This window comes from Uranotaenia lowii, chromosome 2, assembly GCF_029784155.1.
Source record: "Uranotaenia lowii strain MFRU-FL chromosome 2, ASM2978415v1, whole genome shotgun sequence".
In the NCBI taxonomy this organism is placed as follows: Eukaryota; Metazoa; Arthropoda; class Insecta; order Diptera; family Culicidae; genus Uranotaenia; species Uranotaenia lowii.
In genome coordinates, this window is record NC_073692.1 from 428,468,838 (window position 1) to 428,487,504 (window position 18,667).

The 18,667-nt window shown below is 44.3% G+C and overlaps 1 protein-coding gene across 1 annotated transcript; it reads right to left on the bottom strand.

The window, feature by feature from the left end:
* Positions 1–9,458: 9,458 nt before the first annotated feature.
* Positions 9,459–11,456, bottom strand: LOC129743509 (uncharacterized). Its single transcript, XM_055735542.1, has one exon. The coding sequence runs from the start codon at positions 11,454–11,456 to the stop codon at positions 9,459–9,461; it is 1,998 nt and encodes a 665-aa protein (XP_055591517.1).
* Positions 11,457–18,667: the final 7,211 nt, after the last annotated feature.

Genomic DNA, 18,667 nt, shown 5'->3' on the forward strand with positions numbered 1-18,667 from the left:
TCGACAGGCTCACACATGACTGCTTGCAACATGCTCAGCTCACGTACCTCCATTCACATTGAATACGAATCCGGTGTTTGATTTACGGCCCTCTCTGTTCTCCGCCCAATCGGCGTCCTAGTATCCGACGATGCCAGGCACACCCTGCTTGCTCCCAAACGATAGTTCTCGGTTCCCTTCAGATATCGTACCACACGCTTCATCTCAGTGCAGTCTTCCTGTGCGCAGCAACTCGTTTTTCTACTCGAAATGGACACAGCAGTCGTAGTCGGAGTAATCGGAGTTGTCTTCCAAAAACTTACTTAAATTTCCCAGGATCCAAGAGAATCTTAGAAACTTTAGCGTCGGATTATCCACTTGATTTTACAACTTCCTGGATGTCACAGAGGTTTGTTCCAAGCCAAGAAAGAATCGGATGTCACCCAAATCGCTAATCTCGAACACCTTCCGAAGTTTAAGGACCAACCTCTTGATCATTAACGGATCCTCGCAGGCAATTTCCAGATCATTAGACTAGAACGTAGCACCAATGACCATTTTCGTGTTCCGATAAAAACATATGTTTGCCTTACACCGGCGATAGACGTTGCCCAACAACTCGTCATGAAGCTTCTGGCTCCAGGATCTGGCTGCTTGCTTCAGACCATACAAGCTTCGCTTCAGCTTGCCAACTTTGCCTTCACTGCTACTCCGCATAAAAATCTCCTCCTCAAGATCACCAATGAGAAATGTGGTCTTGACGCCATAATGCTCTACAGCCATGCCTTTCTTCGCTGCAACTGCTATCAATGTTCAGAATGTGGTTTGCTGAACGACCGGAGCAAACACTTCTTCTTAGTCAGTTCCATACTGCTGACTAAATCCTTGGGCAACCAGGCGTGCTTTGTACCGCAGCACTTTACCAGTGGGCATGGTTGTCCATTTCTCCTTGAAAAATGCCTGCTTCCAGAATCTTGCATGTGGTGATGCCATCGGTTCCACTGCTTCCCCGTCGTCATCGGATGCCTTCGTCTCACACGGTTCGTCGGAATATGCCTGTGTAAGTTTTGAAACGGGTAAACCCTTACATTTGACAGAATAATCAATGTACTTGCCGGACAGTCTGTGCTCCTGATCGGTGCGCCTCAACACCTGTGACCGAGATGGATTTGAGAATTTTTGAATAGGAAGCACGGTATCATCGGCACTGGTAGAAGGAATTGGTTCAGCATTATCGGAATCTTCAAAAATTTCTATTGATGTATCCTGTCATCAGAATTTTCGTCATAAACCTCAGCATCGCTTGCAGCGTTGATTCCTAAAGGAACAGTCGTTTCCTTAAGGGGGGGGGGGGGGGGGGGGGTAGGGTCTAACGGGTATAAAAAAACACCATTTTCACGATTTTTTTCTAGAGCTATCGTTCAAACAAATGTATTCAAATTTTTTGCATTATACAAAGCATTGTTAAAAGAACATTTAGTAATTTTTTCGTAGAAAAATATTGAAAAATGAGCCGGTGACGGAGCACTTTCGAGGATGCCTTTTAGAAAACAGGATTTGCGGTGGACACTTTATCTCACTGTATATTTTCAATAGATGTTTTTCTGGACCCCAACGTTTTTATTTTACTTAAAAATATTTTTATGAAATTTTTGTGGCTGTTTGAAGTAAAAACTACGATTTTTCACTTAAAAATCCGCCATTTTTCACCTGTAAAATCTCCCCAAAGTAAAAAATTAAAAAAAGAAAAACGTTGGGGTCTGGTATTTTATATGTAGAAAATATGTTCCAAATTTGAAAAGAATCGGATAAGTAGTTTTCAAACGACGATGTCCACGGACTTTAAAAATGTGCTTTCGAGAAAAACGCGTTTGAAGTTTCTGCTCTTGCTTTCTTGCAGTATTAGATAGGAGGAGATAAAGGCCTATAACTTCTACAGTTTTGCTTCAATTGACTTGAAAATTTGACACAACATTCTTGAAATGTTTTACAATAAGAAAATAAAAAAATAAAAAAATCGATTTTTTGAAAGTATTAGACCCTATCTCCTCCTTAATGAGACCACCGAACGTACTTGCACCATCGCCTTCGTTCCAAACACTCGAACGTTGGAGAGGTCTATTTTTTACCACTCCACGCTTTCTCGGGTGTCATCGCATGACCACGTGTGGGGGACCTGTTTATCAGATAAACCGCAGCAGCAACAGCCTCAGCTCAGAACGATTTCGGTAATTTCGTGTCTAAAATCATACACCGGGTTCGCTCGACTATCGTTCGGTTGGCGCAATCAGCTTTCCATCCGCGTTAAAAATCTTGCAAACACAGTAATCGAATTCAACCTTGTAGCCTTTCTTGACGATTTGAACCACCGACAGCAGATTGGTAGAAATATCTGGAATCAGCTGCACGTTGTTTACCACGATACCTTGGGAATCCTTTTGACAAACCGGATACAAGGTACTCGATCCACAACCTTTGATGTACATTGTCTCCTTATTGGCCGCAACCACCATACCACCAGACGATCAAACATCTTTCAGCAACGCAAGATTTTTCGTCATGTGACGTGTGGCTCCCGAATCCAGGTACCAATCGTTCGCCCCTAATGCTCGGATGGTGGATAGAACCGTACAAAATGCATCCGCTCTTTTACCCTGATGATTTTCGGGACAGAACTTTGCAACGTGTCCATACTAATTGCATTTTCGGCCTCTAGGACCCTTTTGCTGCGAAAAATTTTGCTTCTATTTGATGTTGCTTTGGTGACCACAACGTGTGTCGTCGTTTTTTCACTCAGAAATTGAAAATCCAATTTCGTTTAATTCGGCATGTTGGAATCATACGATTCGCGTAACTTTCGATGTTCCCACAAGATTCCAGGTCGGTTCTGATTAGCTTTTAAAGCAGGCCAACTTCTCGCGTGAGTTCACCTTCCTCGAACGCGTTGTTCAGCTTCGTCCAAGCTTCCCGAGCTGTGGTTGTGTCTCGAACATGGTAATAGTATTCCGGCTCCGAAAACAATATGATCTTGCCACGTGCCTTCCGGTCCTTAACGGGATCATCATTTTCCTGTGCTCCGTCTGGTTTTTTTCCTGGTTCGACTGCATCCCAAAGTTCTTCCACATCCAGATACGTTTTTACGGCGAACTTCCAGGTACTCCAATTTTCCCTACCGACAAGCATTTCGATTCCGGAATTTGGATTCGACATCTTTCAGACTGGGTCCCAAAACCTCTTGTGAGTTAGTGGCGTAATGAAAGGCGTCTGTTCAGATTGAACTCAAAAGTAACACTAAATTCATTTTAACTAGTCTAGTTTTTTTTCCGGGATTTTTTAACTAGTCAAGAAATTCCTTAAAAGTATTCCTACGACTACTATGATCGGAACAGTTTTCTTCAACAATTTGCGACAAGGAGAACGCCTACAAACTACAGGTCATCCCCTAACATCCCCGAAACAGCAATTTTGCAAACAGCTAAAAGTACATATTCAATTTGAATTTGTTACTGATACTTTAATAGACAAAATTAATTGTGAATTTCTAGAAAAGGTCTACTATGTCGCTGTATAAAATCCCTTAAAAAAATCATTTTTCTGTTTTTTTCACCGAGTTTATTCGTTATGTTAATATTGAGCTTATATCAGTGCTTATATATTTCTTTAGATCTTTACGCCGATGTGTTCAACTTTTATGATTTCCAAAACTTGCAGAAAAAACATCAAAACGAAGCTAAATATAAAGAGAAGAGAGATTATAAACCTTATCAAAAATTTAAAATTTTGAAAGTGTATACAATATTTCGACATTCATATTTTTTAATCGGAATAAATTTTAAGTAAAACGTTTTTAGTAATAATGCAGGCAAACACATCTTCCTCGTTTGCAGAGCCTCCGGTATTGATTCTGCTTGCGAACTCTTCTGAATCGGCAGATAATGATGATACACTGTCCAATCTTTCTTCGCTGATAGAGCTTTTATGACAGCCCTATAAAAGCTGTTGTATTCAACCGAACCATCTACCCAACAACCCACAGCTATCGCTAGTCATCAGAAGTGTGGGTGGTCTTCCCGGTTCACGTGATGGACACTCGGCTGCTTTTGCGGTGGGCACGATCTCGCAGTCTGTGGGCATGGCCTCTGCTCTCCTGCTTTTTTTTTTCTATATTTGGCGCAATTGTCTGTTGTGTGTTATTGTGATTGTCATTAAAGCCGAACTGGATTCAGATAACAGCAGCGCCGAATAAACACATTTACATTCCCTGGGGAAGAGAGCAATTGACAATGGCTGACGGCGTGGACGTCAGGGTTTCCCAGCAAAACATTCTAGATTGACAACGAAATGAAAATTGACTAACTGATCACGAAAACGATAAATATGACTCAAACATTCAGTCAGCGAAACTTTTTTTTGTAGAGAAATGAATCCAACTTAGATGAAATTTCAGGGACTAGATATGGGAAAATTGATGTTGAAAAACATGCGAAAAAAATTCGCCTTGTCTCCCGGTGAGACTTGAACCCACATCTTGCGCCTCTCCGGGGCCCATGTATTAACATTCTACTACAGGAGACCAACCTGGCGTATGAATATTATACTGGTTGAGTGTCGATGTCTATCGGAATGAAGGGAATAGTTCTCCCATGTGATCATAATCATTTTTCTTGGTCTATATCTATTCCCATCTTTTCATCTTACGGTAGTTGGACTCAAATTTGGATATTTTAGGCACGGCAAGATTTGCATTGCCTTCTCATATACTGCACGGGTTGTCAGTTATGATGAGAAATGATGCGTTTGCCGTATTTGGATATCCAACCAAATTCGGTGTTTGGCACCGCCTTATTTTCTATTTTTAAACTGTGACCCAAAGATGGGTCTTGACTCAAACATTCAGTCAGCGAAACTTTTTTTTTGTAGAGAAATGAATCCAACTTAGATGAAATTTCAGGGACTAGATATGGGAAAATTGATGTTGAAAAACATGCGAAAAAAATTTTCGCCTTGTCTCCCGGTGATTATGATCACATGGGAGAACTATTCCCTTCATTCCGATAGACATCGACACTCAACCAATATAATATTCATACGCCAGGTTGGTCTCCTGTAGTAGAATGTTAATACATGGGCCCCGGAGAGGCGCAAGATGTGGGTTCAAGTCTCACCGGGAGACAAGGCGAATTTTTTTCGCATGTTTTTCAACATCAATTTTCCCATATCTAGTCCCTGAAATTTCATCTAAGTTGGATTCATTTCTCTACAAAAAAAGTTTCGCTGACTGAATGTTTGAGTCAAGACCCATCTTTGGGTCACAGTTTTAAAAAAAGATAAATATGACATCTTACGTTAATCAGAGATCTAAATAAAAGCAAAGATTTTTCGTGAATTGGCAGTTTTGAAAATTAGTATAAATTCTCAATTTTGTGGGTGCATCCTCAGTTGAGATATTTGAGAAACGCCAGAACCCCGCGATAGTGAATAAATGCTGCTAACCATCATTATTGTCGTTGGTTTGGTACAGTTTTTCCAGTTTAAAATGCAATAATTGGGCTCGCAAATAATGGATTTATGGCTACGAAATGATAATGGCAAAAGATTCAGGAATTGCGTCGTTTTGCAATACGGGGGTTTCATTCGCAGACGACGGAGATGATAACTTTTTTTTTATTTGCTCAAACATCTCCCTCTAAAACACATCAATCAATTAATGTTCGCGCAAGATTTGAGCAAGGGATTAAATTGTCAAACTAAGGAATTTTGTGTTTTTTACTATTTATGAGGCAATGACTCGGTGATAATAGATCGTTATTCAGATGAACAATTTCAACAGAGTGAATTTAAGCCTACATCTAACTAGATAGAAAAAGCGCATTAAAACTTTAGAAATTTAAATGTCTGGTTGAAGCGTTTTACTAAACGCTTCTGGTGCAAATTTGATTTTTTCCATTTTAGATTTTTTGGTATTCCTGAAACTTCCTGAAAATTATTGGCTTCAAGTAATTCGCTAAAGTGCTTCCTAATCACACATCTGGCCATCCTATCTTTGAGCAGTAGGTATCTCCAAGCTGAGCGCAAGAATCAATCGAAACCTACCTGCCTGTTGTTACCTTGAAGTGGTTGTAAACTTATAAACTGTACCTTGAACTCATCTGCCAAAATCGAGTGCGTGTGCAGTACCTACTGAGTAATCTCACTCTGCAGACGTTTGATGACAATGAATGTGCGGGAGAGATAAAGATCTCAAGGACAATCTTTCCACAGCTGATAATTTTCGTTTTTTTTTTGTTTGTCTGAAATGGGAAAAATGACTGTCATCGTGACTGCATTACGACTTTGCGACGTTTTTCTATCTGTGGCGACCGTCAAAAATTCATTTAACGTGTTGAAAAATTGTTGCATGCCAAAAATCGACTTTCTAGGACTTACCCGTTTTTCGAAAAACCGGCCGTTTTTGAAGTCCCAGGAAGTAATTTTTTTTTCGGGATAACACCATATTTAGACGTTTCACGCATTTTTAAGTCTTCTTTACGTGATTTACCCAATCACCAACCGAAGGAAGTTTTGGAAGTTCAAACCGCATGGAGGAAATTTTCAAGATGATCCTGCATAAAAATCGACAGATGGCGGAGCAGAATCAACGTTTGATGGTAATCATGGAGCGTTTCACCAATCAAGCAGTCTCCCATCAGCCAGCAAACAATTCGGAACTGGTCATCGAGTCCCTTTCATCGAACATCCGGGAATTCTGCTACGATCCGGACAGTGTTCAGACGTTTGACCTCTGATATCAAAAATACGAAGACTTCCTCCAGGATGGTTCCAAACTCGATGATACGGCCAAGGTTCGGTTATTGCTCCGAACGTTACCGTCCACGATAGGTATCTCAATTTCATTCTACCCAAACATCCGAGGGAATTCAGCTTTGTTGAGACAGTTGAAAAACTCAAAAAACTCAACAGTTCAGTAAAAGGTACGACTGCTTCCAAGACGTGAAGCAGCCGGACGAGGACTACGTATCCTATGCTGGCACGGTCAACAAACGATGCGAAGATTTTAAGCTTGTCAAGATCACACCGGACCAGTTCAAATCTCTTATCTTTTTCCGAGGCCTCTAATCTTCCTAGGATGCCGACGTCCGTACACGCCTGCTGTTCAAGCTGGAAACGGATGAAGCGGATTGCAAACTGGAAACACTTATCACCGAGTCAACCCCCGAAGAAAGGCAACCAATCAAACCCAAGGCACCATGCTGGCTGTGCGGTGCTATGCACTATGTCCGTGGCAGCACCTTCACCAAATATATCTGCAAGTCCTGTTGGTCACAAAGAGGGATACTGCGATTGTCTTCCGGTGAAGAAACTTAAAAAACCAAAACCGGTCCAAGGGAATGTTGCTATCAACTACATCAGCAGCGAGCTTCGAAGAAAATTCATCGAGGTCACTATCAGCGGCGTGGTAATCAGACTACAATTTGACACAGCGTCTGATATCACCGTGGTCTCGAAACAAGTTTGGAAGAAGCTAGGATCTCCACCACTGCAACCGAGTTTCAAACAGACCAAGGCAGCATCTGGCAAACCCCTCCAGTTCATTGGCAAAGTTTAACGCGACGTTACTGTGGGAGACCGAACAAAGTGTGCAACTTTTAACGTTACCAATCAACCAAATCTCAAACTTTTTGGTGTTGATTGGATCGAACAATTCGGTCTATGGTCACTTCGAGTCTCTTCAATCTGCCACAAAATGGAATCAAACCAACTGGTAACCATGCAGCAGTATAAACTATCATCCCCAAAACCATCTTCACGGCGTTCAAGACTGGTAATGCAGTTTATGCTAACGTTTCCTAACGGGTTCGAACTCAACAAGTAGACGAACCCAAATCTTCAACCGTTTCTGAACGGGTTAGACCGCGGCGTACCATCCGGATGCCTTCCCGTCTGGAACCATACATCGTGATCTGAAATTAGAAAGAAATGTTAGCAACACAGAGTGCATTTATCCTAATCGCAGCAACTCAGAAACTTATGTCAAAGAATATATAAGATGGAAACATTGTAATAATGATTCATTCCTTGTGTGGCTATCATTCGAATAAGTATTAACTCAAGAGTTAACAGATCTACTCGATTTGCTTCCCTGCACCAGGTAAGCCATGTAACCACGGGCTAACCTACTGCTCAGTGGAGCAAGAACCCCCCTCTAGCCTCAGGGTCGGCACTCGTAAAAGGAATCGCGGAATCAAGGAAACACTTTAGATCGGTCAAGAGAACTCCCACTTTATTTTCCCGAAAACGTAAAGCACTAACGTGACACTGGGCGAATAGCTTTTTGGTCGTTCACTTCCCCGATATGAGGGTTTTTCCCCAAGGAATTAAAACGGTCCTACCTCGTGTTGCGGTGGTGACAATGGTGCCGTGACGGTGTTGTGGGTTGGCTTCGGTTCGATTACCTTCTCGCGTCTTCCCGACGGCTGGTGACAGGGATCCAAGGATCTCTTGGTGGGTTGTAGCGACGACGGACGAAGCACGCTGGGTATCGGCTGGTAGTTCACGACCCTCGCAGTTTAGGTGAAGCGGATTGGCGGTTCCCTGGATGGCGACCTCAAGGGTAGACCTTCGGTGGATCGACCGGTGGAGCTGATGTTGTTCAGCCAAAAATTACAGGGTCCTAAGGCACATGATGGGAAACGGAAATGTATCAGTCGGACGCCGGGTACGGGGTTCAAAATGGCGGTTACCTGGTTCAAAGTGTGTCCCAGATAACTTGCTGGGTTGCCTACTGGCTTTGTGTGGTTGTACGGTTTGGTGAAGTCGACGTCTTGAGCTTATGGATCCAAATGAGCCTGTTCCTTCGCTAGGCTATTGACCTCGTACTCCGGTCATAGACATTTCAGGTCCGTCCAGTAATTCCTCCCATCATGTCCTGTTACGCTTCGATGCGTTAGCGTTACCGTTACCATAACGCGTCCTTCAGCTCCACCTGGTGTCGACTAGCGCTCTGTTGACCTGATCCCGCTGCCTCTACGCGTTCGGTATCTTGGTGTTGCGAGCGGTTCGAGAAAAAACGCTGATTTTTGACAGCAGTTTGTACAGCTTCAAAAAATTCAGTTTTCTCTTGTATGTTGTCTCGCGCCCGAACAACTTGTTTTAATGTAGGCTAAGTGCATGCGCTTCAACTTGTTAACCTCGTTTGAAATCTATTATTAAAGCTAGATTATGCTGAAGATAAACTGTAATCCGATCGCGGTCAGACTTCGTAGGTTCTGGTACTGCTTGAGCAACCCGTACTTTCAACAGGAATCCTACCGTACTGATAGCTAGCACTAAGCACACCTAGATTAAACACTCGTGTTTTTAGAAATGAGAATATCCACCCGGTCCGTTCGGCTGACGTGAAGAAGAGACCGAGCGAGACCGCCAATCCTCTGACAGTTCAGGAGAAACGTCAGTTGATCCGCCCGCCACTGAACTGCATTTCACAGCGGCGCGTCGAAAGCGACGCTTGCAGTGTTGCCGATGTCAACATCCTCCCCCTCGTGACGCTGGCCGGTGACTGCCTTTGGATCCGTGTCACCCATAAGCTCAACATCCAACACTGCCAGTCTACTGACCGATTGCCTTGACAACCCTCTATTTGTTTGCACTACTGCATGGCGAACTCTCCCGTCTACCCCGGGGAATACTTCCAGAACCCTACCTCGCACCCACCCATTTCTCTTAGCTTCGTTCACAATTACAACCAAGTTCCACACGCCGATCTCCTGAACTTCGTTGAACCACTTCGTGCGACGAGTCAAAGTGGGTAGATATTCCCGGACCCAACGACGCCAAAACATGTCCAGCTGGCACTCTATCTGGTTCCAGATGCTCTTCAGGGCTACAGCTCCATCCACAAACTGCTTGCTCGGTTGCTTTACGCCGTTCGAACTGCCTAGCAAAAAGTGGTTGGGCTTCAGGGATTCAGCTTCCTCGCTATCCAATGGTAAATATGTCAGAGGTCGGGAGTTGACGACTCCTTCAGCTTCTACCACAAATGTATTGAGGCCTTCGTCGTCGAGCTTCCGTCCCGCGCACAAGCTTTTTTCCATGGCCGTTTTCACTGAGCGTACCATACGCTCCCAGCTCCCACCCATGTGAGGCGTTCCTGGAGGTATGAAGACCCACTTGGTGTGAGTGTTGGTGAAGGTTGCTGCTAAGTCGTCCTGAAACTGGCCGATTTGTTGTTCGAGAATGTTGCCGGCTCCACGGAAGTTGGTTCCGTTATCCGAATGGATTTCCAGTGGTGCCCCTCGTCGAACAATAAAGCGCCGAATGCTCATAATGCAGGATTCTGTTGTGAGGCTGTGGACTACTTCGACGTGAACTGCTCTTATGGTTAAGCAGGTAAATAGAGCCACCCAGCGTTTAACCGAACTTCTGCCTCTCTTGACCAGGATTCGACCAAACAGGTCTAAACCGACGTAGCTGAATGGACGTTCGAACGATGCTAGCCGTGCTGCGGGCAGAGGACCCATCCTAGGTACCTGTGGTTTGCACCTGTATACCTTGCAATGTTGACACTGGCGGATTATTTTCTTGACCGTTGCTCTAATCTTCGAAATGTGGAAGGACTGGCGAAGTTCGTTCACCACAGTTTCAAAGTTGGCATGCAGGAACTTTCGATGATAGAAGTCGATGATCAGCTCAGTAATTCTGTGGGTCGGAGGAAGAATGACAGGATACCTCACTGTCATAGCGACGTTTTTTGCTGCTCCAACTCGGCTATCCACTCTGAGGACAAAGTTTTCGTCGAAGTATGGTGATATGTGGTGTAGTTCGCTATGCTTTGGGAGACGATCCTGACCGTTCGAGTTCTGGTGAAGATTTCGTCGAAGGATAGATGCCTCCACCGGGTACGATTGTTGCTGCGCTATCCAGAACATTGTGGTTTCAGCTGCTAACAACTCCTCCTGGCTCAGGTAACTGCTTTCTGCTTCGACGGGATACATCTTAAGTCGACGATTTACGTAACGATGTACATATGCCACAGTTCGCAGCATTCGCTCCCACTTGCTGAATCTACTGGTGTCGACGATCGCTACTGGAGCTACAAACCCAGAATGGAGACAGGATACTTGGCGAGACGTCTTCAACTCCTCCTCGGTGCTAGTCGGCTTCCTCGGTTGTGGCCATTCGTCCTCGCCTTCTTGAAGGAAATCCGGACCACGAAACCAAGCGTTTTCTGCAGTCAAAGGCGGGCCTTGTCCCCATTTGGTGGCGAGGTCGGCGACGTTCTGTTTTGATGGGACCCATCGCCACTCTGCGATGTTGGTGTTTGAAAGGATTTCCCCTACTCTGCAGGCTACGAACTGGGTGTATCTCCGATGATCGGACCGTATCCAGGCCAGCACAGTGCTTGAGTCGGACCAGAGAACACATCGCTTTATTTCGAATGTATGGCCTTCTTCGTTGAATTTTCTAAGACGGGTTCCCATTACAGCCGCTTGAAGTTCCAGACGTGGGATGGACCAATGCTTCAAAGGTGCGACCTTCGTTTTTGCTGCAACCAGTGCACACGCGTACCCCCCGGTTATCTTTGGAACACGGAAGTATCCCACAGCAGCGCAGGCGTCCTCGCTAGCATCCACGAGTGGAGTTGTAGATCATCGTAGTCAACACTGTCGAAGTAACATCGTGGAATCTGCAAGCTATCGATAAGTGGAAAACCTTCGATCCAGCGTAGCCATTTCTCGTGTTCTTCGTCTCCCACGACTTCGTCCCATTGCGTACCAGCGCGCCAAATATCCTGGAGTAAGACCTTTCCATGCAACACAAATGCGGCGAGCAACCCTAAGGGGTCAAAAAACGTCATAAGACAGCGAAGTGCCTCGCGCTTCGTAGGTTTACGTTTAGACGACACTATCTCCTGCAGTTCCGGGGCCAAAGCGGTAGAATAGCCCAAGACGTCGTCATGCGGCAGCCAGTGCATTCCAAGCACTCTTTCGGCAGTCAAAGTTGTCTCCAGCTTCAGGGATTTGGGTTCGGGAGAAACGTTTCCACCAAGGGCTGTCACAACTTTCTCACTGTTTGATCTCCAGTCCCGTATATTGAAACCACCTGCTGCGTGTATCGATTTGATCTCTGTCGCTATCTTGATTGCCTCGGCTACGGTGCTGAAACTTTCGGCGTAGTCATCAACATAATGTCCGCTTATAATTCCTTCAACCGCGCGAGGGCTTGTCTGTTTGAATTCCTGGGCGTTCCTGTTTTCACGTACTGGGCTGACGCTGGTGAACACGCTGAACCGAACGTAGCGACGTCCATTACGTAGGTTTCAGGTTTACTGCTTCCATCCGGCCTCCAAAGAAACCGCTGCGCTTGTCTGTCACGCTCGTTGATACGGATCTGGTGAAACATTTCAGCAATGTCTCCGGTAACTGCAAACTCGTACTGTCGGAACCGGAAAAGTACCCAAGGAAGAGGGGCTAACTCGTCTGGACCTTTGAGCAGCATAGTGTTGAGTGAGATGCCGTCGACTGTCGCTGATGCATCCTAAATCATCCGCACTTTCCCGGGCTTCTTCGGATTCACCACAACGCCTAGTGGTAAGTACCAGACACGTCTTGGATCGGAGTTCATTTTCTCATCTTCGGTTATTCGATGTGCATACCCTTTGGCTTGGTAGCTCTCCATTTGCTTTGTCAAATTGATATCGACAATCTTGATATCGACAATCTTGGACTCCTGCTCTGTACGCATCATATCGCCGGTCCGTTGGAGGCACAAAACCTGTGGTGTTCCTTGTATTCCTAGCTCTTCAACGAGCGAGTCTTCGACCATAGTGAGTGACGACCCCTCATCAACAAAGGCAAAGGTCTCCACTGACTTGCCGTTCCCATGAACCGTAATTGGAAGAATTCGGAACAAGAAAGTAAGTTCCGGACTATGGTGGGCATAGTTGTTTCCATGGGTTGGTGTATGAGAAGTAGATGGCTGTGAGATTGGCACTACGGTATTAGTAGAATTCCTCGTCGTTGGCTTGTTCTGATGTCCGCTTCCTGAACCAGGTTCCCGTGGATTTGATGTCGAGTTTTTTGAACGTCCGGAATGTAGGAGCTGATGGTGGCGATGTGTACAACCGTTGACTCCACACCTACCGCTGATACGACAGGACCGCTTCCCATGGAAGTTCAGGCAATTGCGGCACGCTCCATATCGCTGCACAAGGTTCCACCGCTCGTCGACACTGATTGCTGAAAACCTGCTACAATCTTTCAGTGAATGTTGATTTCGAAAACAGGCTGGACAAAGCTTCTCGTTAGGCACCTGGTTCCGTTCCTCACACTCCGAATGCACATTCAAGGATCCACGCTTCGGTTTCAGCTTGTCCTCCCTTTTCACTGCTCCGTTGTAAACGGAGACACGGCTTGCAGACTTCGCCACTTTCGTCACAAACGTTGAAAACAGTTTCAGATCCACTCTTTCTTCGAACTCACTAAACTCCACCCACTTGAACTGATAATCTGGAGGCAGTCGGTTCACTAGCTCGTTCAGCAGACTCGGATTTGACAGATGGTCTTGTTGATTAGCAGCATCCAAATGACCACAAAGGCTTTGTACTGCAATCCCGAAATCTATGAAAGTCGCAAGCTTATCCGCTTTCGGTGCGGGGACGGAACGAACTTTATCCAGTAGGGCATTGATAAGAAGCTCTGGACGCCCATAAAGAAAACGTAGGGTTTGCATAATGAAAGGAACCGATTCTGGGGTGTGAAGTCGGCTACGGACTGATTCTAAGGCATGACCTTTCAGGCAGCGTTGAAGTCTACCAAGATTCTCAACCGGACTATAGCCGCAAGCTAGCGTAGAGTTTGTAAAGCTGCTCACAAAAACTGGCCAATCGTTGGCTTACCGTCAAAGGTTGGGAGGTCCCTTGGGAAAACTTGACGGGCTAGTAGTTGAGAGGGGGTTGGTTGGAAAGTATTCAGAAAATGGGTAAAATCCGGAAATTCATTCGGGCCTAAGCCAAGTTGTTTTATAAGGGGTGCGAGGTGGTCTATGTTATGATTTCTATCATGGCTCGAATCATTGGCAGAATAATTATTTGCATTATGATTATTATCATTTCGATAATCATAAGTATTATTGGTATTGAAGGCAGTATGGTTTGAGTTATGTTCATTGGTGGTTTTATGGGCAGTATGGTTGTGATTATGGGCAATATTGAGCGGCATGTATTGTTCGAAAGAAGAATAAAATGGTTCGGCCTTACCTTGAGCTTGATGGAGGGGGGGAGGAGTGGTTACCGGTGGCTGTGTTGATGCGAGCCGTTGCTGGTTGGAAGCCCTTGAAGATGGCACCGGTTGACCCGACGTTGAAGGCTGGACCACCGACGGTATCATCGTCGATCGCTCCGGCCACTGCTGGTAGGGCGGTTGACCCGCTTTCGATGAACGCTGCTCCTCCAATATTTGCTTGCCCCTCGGACCGACCTGCTGCCGTTGAGCCATCGCCGGAATAGGCTGCGCTCAATTTGGGTTGGGTACCGTTGGTTTCGATGAAGGCCTAAGGAATGCCGGTTCGACATTCCTATTCGATGTCTCCTGATTCGGCGCACTGAGCACCGAGCGTGAAGTAATTTCCGGTACTGGTAGACAATAACCAGAACTGGTCGGAGGTGCCAACGCTGGAGCTGATGGTCCCGACTGGTATAGTTGGACCTCTGATTTATCCTTCGCTGTACTGGTGGAATCCTGGACCGTACGATCAATAACCGGCGACCCATAAACCGCGTTACGATCTAGCGGCCCTGCTTTCGGATCTTGCACGTGAAAGACGTTCTTTCGCAGTAATAACGATTCCCATTGATGCATTCCTACCACGGAAAGGGAATCCCAATTCGGCCAGTTCATTCTGGAAGGACCCAGATCCGGATGCTGGACCATACTGCGCCGCTTTGGAAAGGCACCGGTAATCCGCTGGGGGGTCGGTGGCAATTCTCGATGGTTGGATTCGGTTTGAATCGCGCTGCTATTCGTTGCCTGCTGCTGATTCACTTCGTTGATGGTGGGCGATGATTGTACCCAATCTTGAGTTCTATAAGACTGCTCGATTGTAGTGTTCAAAATCGATCGATCACCTTCTTCTTCTTCTTCGCTGGAAGAATCCTCCGCCTGCATAACGGAGAATCTCTCCGAGACATGCTGTTTCTCGGCCTCTATTTCTTCCAACGTGGCTCTCAATGCCACCTCCCTCGCTTTGCGATCCAATGCGCGCTTTTCATCAAGCTGCTGCAGCTGAAGATCACGTTTGCGAGCCCGGGAGCTTTTCTCGGATGTAGTTGATTTAGCACGAATTGTTGGCTGGCTGGGTACTGGTGAGCATAGTCGGCAAGACCATGGTCGATTTTCCACCGACGGAGTAACTCCCGCACACGATTGATGCCACCAGCGCTTGCAGCGATCACACTGGTCGAGATCGCAAATGGAATCAGGCTCCGAGCACGCATAGCAGTTGTACCCCTTTCGGCGTTGGTTCGGTGTAGCAACGGGATTACTTCCGGAAGAAGGTTTCATCTTGGTCGTGTTGAATTTTTTGAAGTTTGTTGCGAGCGGTTCGAGAAAAAACGCTGATTTTTGACAGCAGTTTGTACAGCTTCAAAAAATTCAGTTTTCTCTTGGATGTTGTCTCGCGCCCGAACAATTTGTTTTAATGTAGGCTAAGTGCATGCGCTTCAACTTGTTAACCTCGTTTGAAATCTATTATTAAAGCTAGATTATGCTGAAGATAAACTGTAATCCGATCGCGGTCAGACTTCGTAGGTTCTGGTACTGCTTGAGCAACCCGTACTTTCAACAGGAATCCTACCGTACTGATAGCTAGCACTAAGCACACCTAGATTAAACACTCGTGTTTTTAGAAATGAGAATATCCACCCGGTCCGTTCGGCTGACGTGAAGAAGAGACCGAGCGAGACCGCCAATCCTCTGACAGTTCAGGAGAAACGTCAGTTGATCCGCCCGCCACTGAACTGCATTTCACAGCGGCGCGTCGAAAGCGACGCTTGCGGTGTTTCCGATGTCAACACTTGGATTGGTCATTCTCCGTTCCTCCCCAAAGCACCTCCTTGAATCTTGATGGTGTTTTTCGCAATTTAAACTATGATTCTCACTACACTTAACGGTAAACTAACGCACTGGTTACAGCCATGAGACGCCGAACCGCCATTTTGTCTCCACTGAAGTTTGGAACACTAATGCCTGACTCTTACTGTCACAACCTGCGGAGTAAAGCACCTTACGTTGCATATATCTTGTTTCTTGCCGTAGGATGTGTTGAGGGTTTAAATTAATCATAGCAATCGGTCACACAAATCATAAATCTGTAAGGAAGAATTAGTGCAGTTCAAAAAGCTTATAGCGTGTACGTAAAATTAAAATATAAAACTAAGGCTGGAACAAATATCAATTTCTTCTTTTGTCAACCACCCCCCCCCCCCCCTTCGAAATTTCCAAAATCCCGAAGGGGGAAATAAATAAAGTTGGAAGTAATTTATGTAAATTCCAATAAAAAAATCCAATATCTGAAAGATTACAAGACCAAAAAACAAATTTAAGAAGATGGGAATTATTACACCTTTTGTTTTCTTGGTTTCGTTGAATTATTCGATAAAAATTACTTGATTTATAGGTTTTATGCAACAATATAGTATGCAATTTTGTTGCATACAAGCTTTAGTGCAATTTATTCCAATTTATTTGTTTTTCGTGTTATTTTTTATTGCCCCCCCCCCCCCACCCCCCGCGATGTTCCAACTCTGAGTGACAAAAGAAGGATTTGAAATTTGTTCCGGCCTGATTTCCATTAAAGTTAATTCATTTGTAAACTGATTTAAAATGTAGACAGCCAGTGCCAGAAACTCTAAACAGTATTTGTATAACTACGAAAACAAACCTGCAGGAAATTAATAGAGCTACTAATAAAAATAAAGAGAAGTGCATATTGTGGGTCAGGTCAGGATCAGGAAATTTTGAAGTTCTAATACCCAGCTATTTCCTGTTGCTGAAATTTTGCAAAATCCAGTTTTTTGGAAAAAAACACTTGAGTCACCTAAATCACAGATGGACAGTTGTACAAGCTAAGCGCGTATGTAAAGCTCCAGCGACGGGTTTGAATCAGTTTTATGTTTTTTGGTAGAGCCATCAGATGCCTTCAAGGACACCTGGGAGAACTGTCGACAAGAAGGTGCAATGTAAGTAAACAAAACAAAATAACAAAAATATAGAATCTTAATTCAACGTTTGGGCTTCCTTTATCTCGTGACAAAAATTTCATAAAATGTCAACATATTACCACAATGATGAAATAATTCTAAATTCGGTTATCGCCATTAATTTAACATGATTGTTTAAATTTTGACTTGGTATCGCTTCCTACCGAAGTGTTCAAAAAACAAGGTGACAAGAGGAATTCCGGGAAACTGATTGAGAATAATCTCTCCATAGCGAGATAGACAGTAGTCTTTTAAAGATATCACAATATCAGTGATGTTTTTGACGACATTTTTTCGATCCCATGCCAAAAAGTGGTGATTGATAAGAAATGAAATTTTAAAAACTCATGATTAATTTAATTTTTCAATAAAACAATTATTGTAGCGCTATCACTATTTACTAAGCTTGCCACGTTCTGTTGCTTCACAATAAGAAGATTATAAAACAATAACCATTCCAGTTAAGATCCCTTCCACCTACTCAGCTTTCTACAGTCTGGCGGCATATTTGGTCTTCCAATAATGACCGTGTTTGCTCAAACAAACCCTTAGCAAGTTCAAGTGCACAATCGTAGCAACCGTTGCAACGCTATAAAAAATTACTTTCAAGAAGCAGCAACACGAGATCGCAGTTAATCGGTAAATAGCAGGCGGTGAAATGTTCCCCGTCAAAAGACCGCGACATGCAGCGTAAGGAAAAAAGAAAATCATGAAGACCCTTAGGACACATTCACGGTATTTTTCTTCTTACAGGATTATTCACATTTATAATACCTAATTCAATGTTCATAAGAGAATCATTTTGTAGGCAGTGCCAGTGTGGTAAATTTTACGCTCGGTATTTTACGCTAGGTATCTCAAAAATATGCTTATCATCGGGTAGTTGCAAAAAATGGCGGCTCATGAATTCAAGATTCGAGAATCCCAGACGTTAGTTTTGGAAACGTGATATTTATTAGCAATTCCATTGTGATACAAAATAGACAATCAAATTGCGCACTCGCAGAAGAGGGTGTGATTACTTTATGTGCGATACGACGGCAAACAGCTCTTATCAAATCTGCCGACCTGTTTGGTCTTTGGTGCAACTCAGCCGCACATTCCCCACTCGTGAGTTGAATGAAATTGACAGCTTCTATGAAAAGCGTTGCGCAAAGTTCAAGTTTCGGGCTCAATGTTGTGGTTCGAAATTCCTTTTTGATCTCAAAATTGTTCAGATTCCAGATTCAAGACTCATGCCTCTTTTCAATGATTTAAATTGAAAACTGAAGTTTTAAGAATGTAGATTCGTAGTTCAAGATCGAAAATACAATAATTAATACCTACATAAAACCAGGTACTATCGGCTTCTGAAAAATTTTTGGGGACAAAACACTAGCGCCAAAATAATATTGACGAATAAGACTTTAACCATTCATTCGGAATTTTCAACAG